This window comes from Diplotaxodon limnothrissa, linkage group LG16 (genome assembly GCF_057381915.1).
Source record: "Diplotaxodon limnothrissa isolate DT_005_m linkage group LG16, D_limnothrissa_male_GT1.1, whole genome shotgun sequence".
Classification (NCBI taxonomy): Eukaryota; Metazoa; Chordata; class Actinopteri; order Cichliformes; family Cichlidae; genus Diplotaxodon; species Diplotaxodon limnothrissa.
Window position 1 is genome coordinate 7,550,209 of NC_140611.1, and position 13,530 is coordinate 7,563,738.

The 13,530-nt window shown below is 42.5% G+C and overlaps 1 protein-coding gene across 1 annotated transcript; it reads left to right on the forward strand.

Moving 5' to 3' along the window:
• The first annotated feature begins 6,830 nt into the window (after positions 1–6,830).
• Positions 6,831–10,749, forward strand: LOC146615659 (interleukin-1 receptor type 2-like). The gene is made up of 9 exons (XM_085374567.1): positions 6,831–6,915; positions 7,611–7,863; positions 8,261–8,435; positions 8,577–8,754; positions 9,210–9,299; positions 9,404–9,469; positions 9,602–9,737; positions 10,286–10,431; positions 10,604–10,749. Exons 1-9 carry the CDS (start codon positions 6,831–6,833, stop codon positions 10,747–10,749), a joined length of 1,275 nt encoding a protein of 424 aa, XP_085230693.1.
• Positions 10,750–13,530: the final 2,781 nt, after the last annotated feature.

Below are 13,530 nucleotides of genomic sequence, written 5' to 3' on the forward strand. Positions count from 1 at the left end.
TTGTGCATATTGTTTTCAGACAAAATTACCATTTCCGCTCAGCTACACGATGCAATGCACTAAAAAAAGCTTGGATTATATTGATTGTTCCTTTATTCACGACACGGTAAAGTCCAGTTATCTTACTGGCATGTTGTAAATTCTGAATTCTTGTTGAGCTCAGCTAAAAAGGGAAGTAATAAGAAAAGGTAATTTTCTCAGAATATCTTGTGCAAGAGGATATTCATTCACACGAACAGCTTACTCTCTGAAAGATAACAGCTTTTTTAATTATTTATATTCAATTCAATTTTATTTATATAGCGCCAAGTTATGACAGTCCTATCAAGGTGCTTTATATTGTAAGGTAAAGGAACTACAGTAATACAGAGAAAACACAACAATCAGACAACCCCCTACAAGCAAGCACTTGGCGACAATAGGAAGGAAGGAACCTCCTGCAGAACCAGACTCGGGTAGGGGCCGATTGGGGCTGTGTGAAAGTGTTGTTTTCTGTGCAATCACGTGCACCACTCAGTGCATTTAGGCATATATCAAGATGTATTACATATCATGACTTCCTGCTGAAGCTGAACATTTGAATGGCAATGTTATTAATGAAGCTTATGCGCAAGTTCAATAAGGAAGATCTCAGAGGCTTTCCCACGTATACAACATTCACCCATATACTTGTTTTTGTGTCCGAGTGCTTTCTGCATCACAGTAAGACACATTCACACTCTGATAATGCAGTGTTGAACTCCCATACCCAGTCACCGCAATGATGCTAAAAGTCAAAAGTGAATGGCCAGACTGTTTTGAGCCGATAGGAAGGCAATAATAATAATGCACTCATCTAAGAACTGGAAACTAAGACTTCATTTCTCACAGGTTCACTAAAAGTTGAAAATTGGAAGAATGCTGGTCGGCTGAGTCTGCTGGATGGTAGGTGCATTGGTGTGGGTGATATTTTCCTGCAACACTTAGCCCAGGGGTGTCGAACTCCAGGCCTCGAGGGCTGGTGTCCTGCAGGTTTTAGATCTCACCCTGGGTCAGCACATCTGAATCAAATGATTAGTTCATTACCAGGCCTCTGGAGAACTTCAAGACTTGCTGAGGTGGTAATTTAGCCATTTGAATCAGTTGTGTTGGATCAAGGACACATCTAAAACCTGCAGGACACTGGCCCTCGAGGCTTGGAGTTCTACACCCCTGACTTAGCTCATGAGCACAGTGTACTCCTTGTCTGATGGCTGCTTTCAGCACAAAGCTCAAATCTTCTCAACTTCACACTACTCCGGGTTTGGGGTCAGCTTTAATTTAGTTTAACTGCTCTGGCCAACTCCATACAACCTGTAGTTTGTCTAGTTTGTCACACTGGGTAATGAAACAATGGCATTTATTGTGTGTGTCGTTTCCTGTGAGCAGCAGATTTTACAGCACACGGGGAGTCGAATCTCACCTTCTTAGATGTTTTTTTAATGTACAAATGTCAGTTTACATACTTGGTTCACAGATGGTAGCCCTGTAAATAAATAAAGGTGAAAAAATATGAAAACAATTAAACGTGTTTTTAAGCTCACTTCTTGGTTCTGCATTTGTTCTGTGCCCCCATAAGGAAGTGCTCTTTTCAGTTAAGCACGACATTGTCAATTAATATTCAGCTGATCAACAGGTTCTTAAACAGAAATTGGCCTGTTGCTGGATGTCGACTCCCTAGAAGGTGGATTTCTTAGCACCGGACAGGAAAGCCAACGTGTCAAACTGTTTAGTCATCTATCCAGTACTGCTATCTACAGATGCTGAGGCGAACTCGAAAATTCCCAAAACACGCAACGTCTTCTGCTTCCTCAAAGTCCGGTCATCAAAGGAACGGCATGTTCTGTCTTGGTCTCCTTTTAACCTGCATGCGTTAAAGATACTGGCTAATTTGGATATATGCGTTTGTGTGTGAGTGTGTGTGTGTGTGATAAAGGCCTGTGCATAGCTGTGCATTATCCGCCCTGTTCCTGTCTTCTGATACCAAGTGTGTAATATTTACTGTTATTTTTGTTGGATAAACTATTTGGAAAAGGCTACAGCAACCAAAAAAATGTGTATCTCTGGCCTACATGTCAACGCTCATACGTTTGCATGTTTATTCATTCCATTTCCTGAATGCATAAATATTACCTTAATGGGAAACTATCGTAGTTTTACACAAAATGTCACACGTGACACAGCTGCTAAAGCAGGTTTTGATAAAGGAGATGGTGGAGGATAATGGGACTCATGAGTTTGCAGGTGGAGGATTACAGGATTACACATTATATGGATACACTGGGCTAAAGTTCAAAAGGACTGTGACACAAAGTTGCCATTTTCTAGAATGTAGTCAAGTACTGTTATTTACATGTGCTGGTCTCACTTGTAATCAAATACACTGAATCTAAACAGGAACCTTTTCCTGTGTTGTGAACACTAGCCTGATATGGGATTATTTCCCATCACTTCCATCACTTCAGTGTTTTCATGTCACACATACGCATACTTCTACACTGGAAAATGTCCAGTCAGGATCAAAGTGAGCAATGCAGGAATAATGGTAAATGGCCTGTATTTATATAGCGCTTTACTAGTCCCTAAGGACCCCAAAGCGCTTTACATATCCAGTCATCCACCCATTCACACACTGGTGATGGCAAGCTACATTGTAGCCACAGCCACCCTGGGACACACTGACAGAGGCGAGGCTGCCGGACACTGGCGCCACCGGGCCCTCTGACCACCACCAGTAGGCAACAGGTGAAGTGTCTTGCCCAAGGACACAACGACCAAGACTGTCCAAGCCAGGCTCGAACCGGCAACCTTCCGATTACAAGGCGAACTCCCAACTCTTGAGCCACGATCGCCCCATAATGGGCAAGAGATGGACGCTGTATTTGCTACGCAAGGAGATGTCAGAGCAATGAGTCACTGCAATACTACGGACCTGTGTTTGATTAATAACTGCAAAGCTGGATGCCAATTTTCTCTTCTAACGAACACAGTTTATATTTGTGGATTTTGGAAAATCGACTGCAATGATATTTCTGCTTATAAGACTGGATGAAATAAAATAAAACTATACTGCAATTGTCTTTTGTTCTAGTTATACGGAGGGCAAGCTTTGTGGACATATGCAGAACTTATGCATATCATTTTCTAAATGTTTGAGTAAACAAATTTGGCCGAGGGAAACAAAAAAAACCTCAAAATGGACGAGTTTGGATCCTTTCTTTTCTTTTTTCTTAAACAAATTACACTTTTTAAATGTAAAATAAATGTATAATTTTTAATACAGAAATCTAAGTAGGTTTCTGTTTTTCAGTAGTATATAGTGTGACCTAATGTAAGCTTATTGTGTTAAATTGCAAATCAGTTATTAGAAAAAGCCTTTAAAACTATTTCAGTGCTAAATCCAATAACACTGCCAGGCTGATTGTCTGAGGCATCCACCTCTGAGCTAGATTATTCTCTCAAAATACATAATATAAACAAAAGGTAATACTTTAATAATGTATTAGCAAGTACTTCATTCAGCATTTATATATCATTACACCTCCTCAGTATGCCATTTATAAGTACAGATATATTCATCCATCTGTTACTGTTACACTTTGTACAGCCATGAGTGCTACACCATCACTGCTAGTAATAATCATAATCATAATAATATCTGTATTTATAAATGGCATACTGAGGAGGAGTAATGATATATAAATGATGAATAAAGTAGTTGGAAATGTCTTTGGATCCCTCGAAGAAAAGTTTACATTTCTTATAATAAGAACATTGAAATCCAGAATTCCAGTAATTTTATGACTAAAGGTTTAGATCCCAAATGAGTAACAGTTTAAGCTACGCTAACATTAAATCGTTTATCATGTCGACATCAGCAAAACTGCTGCTTTTCTTGTTTCTGCTTAGTGAAATGTCAAACGCTCCCTGCTTATGTGAAAGTGTGCACGCTCACATACTGTAGAAGGTGTCGCCACAGCTGGTGAGCTGTCCTACTCCACCAGTTTAATCACAACTGTGAATAAACAAATTGCCTTATTGTGTCCAAATTGCTTAGACCTTGTGAGAAAGAGTGGTAAGAAAGCAGAAAGGTTTTGAGGGTCTTTTAAATGACAGCTTTTCAATGAACACAGTTTTTAAAAAGTAATTTCAGAACCACAGTGAAAGTACAAACCCCTTTATGACGGGGTGGCTAAAGGCAGCTCAATATCTCAACAGGGGGAACTGCCTGCATGGCTCCACACAGCATTGCTGGCTGTGAGTACATTGTGACGCTCGTGATGATGTGTGTTCATGTGTTAAAACAAACAGAGATGTCCATGCAGACACAAGCAGCAGCTCATTCCAGTGAGCGACAGCTGTAAACAGATGTAAGACAAGAATGCTGCCTTTAGACTCGGGAAACTGTTTGGAAATCATTATAGGTCTTTTCCCACAGTGCATCTGAGTGGGTTTGTGTATATACTGTGTGTTTGGAGTCACCAGACTTGAGTGGTGAGCTGTACATCACACTGCATTACATTGGGAAACCTGAGAAATTTCTACCTCAGAGGGGTGGGAACATTGAAAAGAGACTGCAGGTTTCCCCTGAGCTAATAGGAAACTGATCATTTGCTGCTTCAGTCCACGCTGTCACCACATCTACCTGTCACCAGTGTCACACTGCCAGGACCACCGCCACGCTCACCTTTACACCGTGAGTATACTGCATTGCTGTGTATGTAATCATAGGAAAGTAAGGTTAGGTACACGCGTGTGCCGTATTTATATGTACACACATATGGTTGCTTATATAACAAAACTGCCTAACTATAATATATAACTTTTTAACAATAATGCGCTTGTTATGTACTAATAAGTACTGAAAATTCCATATTTTATTCTGTTTTGTCATATTTGCAACCATTTACATTGCAGGGTTTTACTGTCACAGCATGTTTACTTTAAATATTTCATTTGCTGCACAAATGTTTAAATCTACTTAGTTTGCAACAGATCGAGACTTTAGAGTTTATCCAAAACTACTATAATAAAATATTTGTATGGGTGCACTGTAGGAAGAAAATGTAAATGTTTCTCAGACCGACAGTTCTACTGAATCAAACGAGGATGTGTATACTTTTTTTTCTTAAATAAGTGATTTTCACGATAAATGCAAAGGCATCCGCAACTTAATGTCGAATTAAGTCGCCATCATTGCGTTAATAATTTGAGATATATTTTTGAAGTGGAGGTCAAATTCTCTAGTTTCGTCGTAGACTGTGTGAATACAAAAGGTTCATTTAATTATGAAATATTGAGCTTATCATAAGAGCACATGCAGTATTTATAATATTATACTTAAACTGAAGGAAACTACAGATAGCATTGTAAGGTTTGGCAGTAGCAGTAAAAAAAACGGTCATAATAAATGAGTTATAAAATTGTTCTCGGCTTTAATCGAAACTCTTAATCCTGGAAAATGTGTCAGTGCATTGTGACTTGTGTATGCATATTCATTTACAACACTGGCACTCCCACACTTTATGGGCCTTCCTTTTAATGACACATGGAGGATTTCAGTGTGGAAATGATTTATCACACGCGCATGTGTGTGGCACTCGTGTCTGTCTGTCTGTGTGTAAGAGTGAGCGAGAAAATGTTCACTTCTCTCAGCTGATCCTTGTAATCGGAGGAGAAAACAGAAGCGAAAATCCACTTGTTTCCACGGAAACAAAACTATGGAAATCTTACCTAACAAAATGCATTTAAATACGATACGGAAAACTTTCAAAGTATGCTATATACTACTATATGTGTGCAAATAGGATACAGTAAACGGACTATATTTAGAAAAAATTAAATACAAGTAGACTTTACACTAATGTTATTATGCAGCACTTTTATGCGTCTTTAAATCACAGGTGTCGAACTCCAGGCCTCGAGGGCCGGTGTCCTGCAGGTTTTAGATATATCCTTGATCCAACACAGCTGATTTAAATTACTTCTCCAGAATCCTGGTGATGAACTAATCCTTTGATTCAGGTGTGTTGGCCCAGGGTGAGATCTAAAAGCTGCAACAACTGGCCCTTGAGGCCTGGAGTTCCCCACCCCTGCTAAATGTATATTTATTGTTGACTGAATATGCAATATATTACCAAATTGTTGCCCTGATCTTAATAAAAAATTGCTATAGGTTACACCTGTCCTCACTACTAGTTTAGGTCTTTAGTATTGGAATAAAAAAATAGTAGCTAAACCCCAATTTATCACCAAGCCATTCTGTTCATTCGAACATCAAAAACATATTTTAATACTACATCTTTAGTCCAGTTACTATTGTTATTCATTTTACTGACCTATGATGTGAGTGACTTTAAAAGGTTTAATATGAGTCATCCCATGTGGTGCCATTGGTAAACTCCCTAAATTTGACTCTAGGATGTGGGGGCGAGATGAAGTGGATTGCCGACATCTTTGATGACGATGTGCTGATGTCACAACCTCTACAATCTGAAAAGAGTTTGCATAAAAGCCGATTTGGTTAAAGCTTTATGAGGCAAGGACACTTATACCTCAGCAGCCCAGTGTTTAAAGCCTCATGTCTGGATAACATTTGAAGTTTTTCCTTTGTTATTTTTCTGGCCTTCGATGCCCTTTTTTATCCTCTCTGTGGGTTATTTTTTCTCTTAAGCCTTTTCTTTAATGTTTTACTGGAAAAAACATTTAAGCTGGAAAGCTGGAAGCAACTGAACCGACTTGTTTAAACATCACTACAAGTTTTGCTGGTGGATGTTTTATTTCAGACGTTTGTCTCCCTGCAGACTGCCATCATGGTCTTTTTGCCTTTAACATGTGCTGTGGTCATCATCAGCTGTGTTTATGGAGGACCTCCATTACCTCCTTTGCCAACGAAAGGTGAGCTTGCAGCAGCTACACTACACACACTGCATACTGTAAGAGGCAGTAGTATTCATCACAGAGAGAATGCATTGTGATCATTACAGTATTACAGCGGGGTGATCTTGCTTTTTAGACAGATATCTTATTACAACCGACTCCATGATCATCACCCACTCTACATATGTTTACATGTAGATGCTGGGGCGCGATCTTTCAAGCCCTACAGGTACAGCCGTTACCAAAATTATTAGAACGAGAAAACACAAAGAAGGCTGTCAAAAAGTTCTTTAAAACTAAAAATTATAGCTATATATTTGGCAAATTATTAGGTACGGCATCTTCATCAAAAAATTATAATGTGCTTTTTCGTAAAAGTGTAAAGAAAAAAAAATCTGATAATTATTTTCTAACATTAAAAAGTAGAATTTGGATCTCAGAGCTTGATCATACTGGTTGCTTAACCATTGCAGAAACATCAAAAGTGTTACTGTAATGGTTAAGCAAGATCAACCTTTCACCGGGTGGAGGTCTAATGTTGAGCACTGTAGGTGGTGTGTTGGAGGGACTGAAAGAGGTTTTTGATAATACTGACTTAATGCTCATGTGACAGTGTGACTGCCTTGTGAGAATCACACTTTATGAGTTGCACTGCTAGATTTTTTTGCACGTGTCGTTTCTAATCACTACATGGCCCTAATATGTACTTGCAGATGGCTGCTACCTGGTCGATCCAGAGGTGGCGACATTCAGAGTGGAGGGTGAAGCAGTAATCCTCTCTTTCCCGATATTCAGCCATGTTCTTGAAAAACGCAACATTGCCCCCCCAACCGCTGAGTACTCCATCACCAAGGACAATGAGATGGAGGGCACAAACTATCAGGGACGTGTTCAGCAGCAGGATAACCAGCTGTGGCTCCTCCCAGCTGTGGCTTCAGACTCAGGGAAATACACCTGCACATACAGGTAGTTAACCAGAGTCAAGAGAAATGATCTCTCCAAGTAACAAGACCGTTCTTTCCACAGGCGATGCTGGTAAAACTAGCAAAAGCTGATAAGTAATCTGATAGGAACAAATGACAACATTGTTTAGTTTTTATGTCCAACACTTAAACATGCAATGATTACCTAAAATAAAAGTATTATTTTTCACATTTCAATTTTTACAATTTTTTTTTAAACTACTTGCTGTTTTGTTAGAAATTAGATGGAAAACTGCCCCCCCTCCAATTTACAGACAGGGTGGCTACAAAGCAACATATCAGAAACTAGCAGAAAGTATGTTTCTTTTTATACTTTCCTCTCCGGATTGAAACTTTCAAACTGGAGAAAACTTGGTCACTTGTAACACTTTTGTTTCCAGAAATGAGACCTACTGCGTAACTGGAAGTATCAAGCTGCACGTGTACGAGCCCACTTTAGTAGACATGAAAAAGCTGACGCATAAAGTGACAGCCGCAGTGGGAGAGACGCTGACATTAGAGTGTCCATCTCTGCGTAACTTCAACAAGACGGACAGCATGATAGAGTGGTACAAGGTGAGTGAACGAACCTGTCGGCGCTTGGCAAGGAACTTTCTGCCTGATGCGGTTGACAGGGATATTTTTTTACACTCTTTTGAGGTAATCGGCTAAGGCTGGTAGTGATGAGTCATTTAACCACATGCTGCCTTCTTGCAGGACTCCAACACCACTGCTTCTCCAGCAGGCAGAGCAGGGTCCTTCCAACAGCACAGAGGCAAACTGATGATCCCAGCTGTGAAGCGAACCCATGCAGGCATCTACACCTGCAAGCTCAGGGTGCGCATTAACAACCAGCAGTACAAAGTCAGCAGAGTCTATCTTCTCCATGTGCAAGGTTTGTGATCTGCAAAGTCATGCATGTGCTGAGAAATGTGGGTTAAATAAGAGTTTTTATCTATTACATGGCTATTACTGCATTTATAGTTTTAGATTATTAAGTATAATACAACTGTCAGGCTAGAGGACAGATCACACTTACGCTTCTTTTTAAGTAAACATGCAGAGCAAATGAGAAAAAAAATCTTTAAAAAAATTCATTAAATTAATACTTAAATAAGCAAATCACTTTAATTTTATGACAATGTGCAACGGTCAAGTACTTTACATAAAGATCATCAATTTACTTCTTTACAACTAGAGCGTTGTGGTGCACTGCCCTCTACTGGCCCACTAGGGAAATAGCATGGGCCGCACAGATAACTCCATCAAACACATTAATGATTATTACTGTGCCAAATAGTCCACTGTTGTTATTATTTAAGGAGCCGTTTGTTTGGATGTGTCTTCCAGGCCCTGATCCTGAGATCACAACCAAATCCACTGTGCCTAACATCTCTGTGACCTCTGACCTTGGGTTAATCAGCACCAGCACTGTCAACAGTGAGTTTTTTAATAGATAGATTGATGTTTTATTTTTTTTTATTTGATTAATTCAAATTCCCCAGAGGGACTGTTCATGAAGAAATGCCTTGTTTATGTTTTAGCTCCAATAGTTCAGCCACCTGTGATTGTTTCACCACTAAATGGAACCGTTTTTGAAAGTCCACATGGTGAGTGATAAAACTCTTTAGTCCTAAAATAAATAATAACAATACAACCTCATTCTTAAATAAACATACAACCAAACAGACTGTAAATATATATTAAATGTCTCATCTAGATTTGCCTCTGACTTTCTTTAGGTTCAGGACTGAAACTGTTCTGTCAGGTGCTCACCGAATGTCAAACAGCAGATTCTACTGAGGTCACGTGGTTGGTAAATAGCCAGACAGTGGAGTCATCGTACCTTGACAAGCGTGCTCTGCAGGGGGGAAGAAGGTAATTTTTGATTTTGTCTGCACTGGTTCTAAAATTACACGTAAACCTTATCTAACTTAAATGTAAGTTTATTACGAGTTCAACTGATGCTACTTTGGAATGATAATAGCTTCTTCGATTTTGACTGCAGGTTAGAGAATAAATGGATGGAACCATTATGAGAAAAATTGCAAAAGAAAATACAAATGAAAGGCCAGCAGACAAACATGTGTATGTGCATGCTAAAGATAAGCCCTGTAGCCGGAAACACGGGTCATCGTGCTCTTCCAAACCCACTTTGCGATCGTGCCTATTTCCAACATAACCTTTTGCGCTCCTACAGGATCTGGTCTGTAAAAAACTGTGATGGTGTCTTGCCTCTCAGACAAGTTAAATAACACATTTCTGAGAGGTTGTTATGGATATTTGATCCACCAGTATTGAAATAATCTACTACCAGGTGTTGCTAACAGCTCTGACTCTAATGATTACTCTTTATGTGAAATCATTAGAGACACGCCTCGTTCACAGCATTAAAAACAGACGGCTGCTTGTCTCGATGTTTCCAGGGTTACCAGGGTGTCCAAAGGCTGCCAGATTGAGTTGAGGCTAATTGTCGAACCAATAACAGAAGAAGACGAGAAGTCAGAGTTAAAATGTGTCACTCAGAACAAAGGAGGAAGACGAGAAGTTGTTGCACAGCTTCGACTAGAAGGTGAGCTGTTCTTCACATTAGGCTGCGAACTCTCGCAAAATTGACGACACACACAGTATTAAGTTATATTTTTTGTCTTTGGTTTGTTGAGATCACCTCAACAAACCAAAGACAGGACAACTAAACCTTGATATGTAAAGACACTAATCTACCTTTGCCTCTCTGTCTACAGACTCCACCTTTACATGGGTGGTTGTGGCTGCAGGGGCTGTGATCTCATTCCTCACAGTGGTCTCTGTGTTTCTCTACGTCCTCTTCAAACCTAGAAGGAAAAAGAACAGGGATTACTTTCTGGCTCGGCAGAGCAGCACCTTCTAGCTCTGGCGCTGTGCACGCTTCCTCATCAGAGACCTCCTTTTAAACTTTACCTTTTACATCAGATTATTTTTTATGCATTACTTCCGTGTGATATCCAGGAGCAGCACCACGTCTTTCTTAGGGTTGTCCATAAAATTCACTGCTAAAGGCTGCTAATCAGCGAATGAATAACTTTATGTTTGTTATTGATGTTATAGTTTTCTGGGGGGATTCACTGGAATGAATTAAACAAATACCTCTCTGACACTCAAAGGTGAACAATGTTTTTTGTAAGGTTAGAAGCATGTAAAAGATGAGCCGTTGTGTTACCTAGTTCTTTTACACCGATTCAAGACATGAAATCCAATTTAAGACAACACGCCAGATGTTTGAGATACACACTGACATCACTGATGTTTTTACACATTTGGATAATGATATATCAAGACGATGAGTGGAATTTTAACTATTTCCCACCAAAACTGTAATAATGTGTTTATTCCAATTCAGTTGGCTTCAATTTCCCTTTGCGCTCAGTGTCAAGCATCAGGTCCCAGATTTCAGGTCCATCAAAAACATCCATCCATCCATCTTCATCCGCTTTGTCGGGTTTTCAGACTTACATGCACTTACATACATGCAGATGCTTTTGTCAAAAAGGGGAATTAATGATTACAAGCAAAGTTCCATCCATCCATCCATCCATCTTCATCCGCTTTATCCGGGGCCGGGTCGCGGGGGCAGCAGCCTAAGCAAAGAGGCCCAGACCTCCCTCTCTCCAGCCACCTCCTCCAGCTTATCCGGGGGAATACCAAGGCGTTCCCAGGCCAGCCGAGAGATATAATCTCTCCAGCGTGTCCTGGGTCTGCCCCGGGGCCTCCTCCCGGTGGGACATGCCTGGAACACCTCACCCAGGAGGCGCCCAGGGGGCATCCTTGTCAGATGCCCGAACCACCTCAGCTGGCTCCTTTCGATGTGGAGCAGCAGCTGCTCTACTCTGAGCCCCTCCCGGATGGCCGAACTTCTCACCCTATCTCTAAGGGAGAGGCCAGCCACCCTTCGGAGGAAGCTCATTTCTGCCGCTTGTATCCGCGATCTCGTTCTTTCGGTCACTACCCACAGCTCGTGGCCATAGGTGAGGGTAGGGACGTAGATCGACCGGTAAATTGAGAGCTTCGCTTTTACACTCAGCTCCCTCTTCACCACGACGGACTGGTGCAGCGTCCGCATTACTGCAGCTGCAGCCCCAATCAGTCTGTCGATCTCCGGCTCCCTTCTCCCATCACTCGCGAACAAGACCCCGAGATACTTGAACTCCTCCACTTGGGGCAGGAACTCATCCCCGACCCGGAGTGGGCACTCCACCCTTTTACGGCTGTGAACCATGGCCTCAGATTTGGAGGTGCTGATCCTCATTCCCGCTGCTTCACACTCGGCTGCGAACCGTTCCAGTGCGAGCTGGAGGCCCTCACCCGATGAAGCCAACAGAACCACATCATCTGCAAAAATCAGAGATGAGATTCTGAGGCCACCAAAGCGAAAGCCCTCCGCCACTTGGCTGCGCCTAGAAATCCTGTCCATAAAAATTATGAACAGAACCGGAGACAAAGGGCAGCCCTGGCGGAGCCCATCACCCACCGGGAACGAGTCCGACTTATTGCCGGCAATGCGAACCAAGCTCTTGCAACGGTTGTATAGGGATCGAATGGCCCGTAGCAATGGGCCAGACACCCCATATTCCCGCAACACCTCCCACAGGACACCCCGAGGGACACGGTCGAATGCCTTCTCCAAGTCCACAAAACACATGTAGACTGGTTGGGCAAACTCCCATGCACCCTCAAGTATCCTGGAGAGGATAAAGAGCTGGTCCAGTGTTCCGCGACCAGGACGAAAACCGCATTGTTCCTCCTGTATCCGAGGTTCGACTAATGGACGAACTCTCCTTTCCAGCACCCTGGCATAGACTTTCCCAGGGAGGCTGAGGAGTGTGAGCCCCCTGTAGTTGGAACACACCCTCCGGTCCCCTTTCTTAAAGATGGGGACCACCACCCCGGTCTGCCAGTCCACAGGTACTGGCCCTGATCTCCACGCAACATTGCAGAGGCGTGTCAACCAGGACAGCCCTACAACGTCCAGAGCCTTCAGGAACTCGGGGCGGACCTCATCAACACCAGGGGCTCTGCCACCAAGGAGTTGTTTAACTGCCTCAGTGACCTCGCCCCCGGAAATTGGCGGGTCATTCCCCTCATCCCCAGACTCTGCTTCCTCCTCGGAAGACGTGTCAGTGGGATTAAGGAGGTCCTCGAAGTATTCCTTCCACCGCCCGACAATTTTCTCAGTCGACGTCAGCAGCGCTCCGCCAGCACTATACACAGTGCAGGTAGAGCACCGCTTTCCCCTCCTGAGACGTCTGACGGTTTGCCAGAATCTCTTCGAGGCAGTCCGAAAGTCTTTTTCCATGGCCTCTCCGGACTCCTCCCACACCCGAGTTTTTGCTTCCGCCACTGCCCGAGCCGCATTTCGCTTGGCCTGTCGATACCTGTCGGCTGCCTCCGGAGTCCCACAGGGAACAAACCCTCTCGTCCACCGGGAAAAATCCCAATGTACCGGCAGCAAGCCGAGGGTATATTAGGATACCCATCCCAGCCCGCCACCTCTCAACCTCACGCACTAACTCAGGCTCCTTCCCCACCAGAGAGGTGACATTCCATGTCCCTATTGCCAGTCTTGGCAGCCGGGGGTCAGTCCGCCAGGGCCTCCACTCCTGGCCGCCACCCGGCACACAATGCACCCGACCCC

What these genes read in the sequence shown, in the direction of transcription:
- LOC146615659 (XM_085374567.1), top strand. Translation starts at nt 6,831, where the DNA reads ATGGTCTTTTTGCCTTTAACATGTGCTGTGGTCATCATCAGCTGTGTT. An exon ending in ACCTCCTTTGCCAACGAAAG is followed by an intron (nt 6,916 to 7,610) that starts GTGAGCTTGCAG and finishes ATGTACTTGCAG; the next exon opens with ATGGCTGCTACCTGGTCGAT. An exon ending in AAATACACCTGCACATACAG is followed by an intron (nt 7,864 to 8,260) that starts GTAGTTAACCAG and finishes TTTTGTTTCCAG; the next exon opens with AAATGAGACCTACTGCGTAA.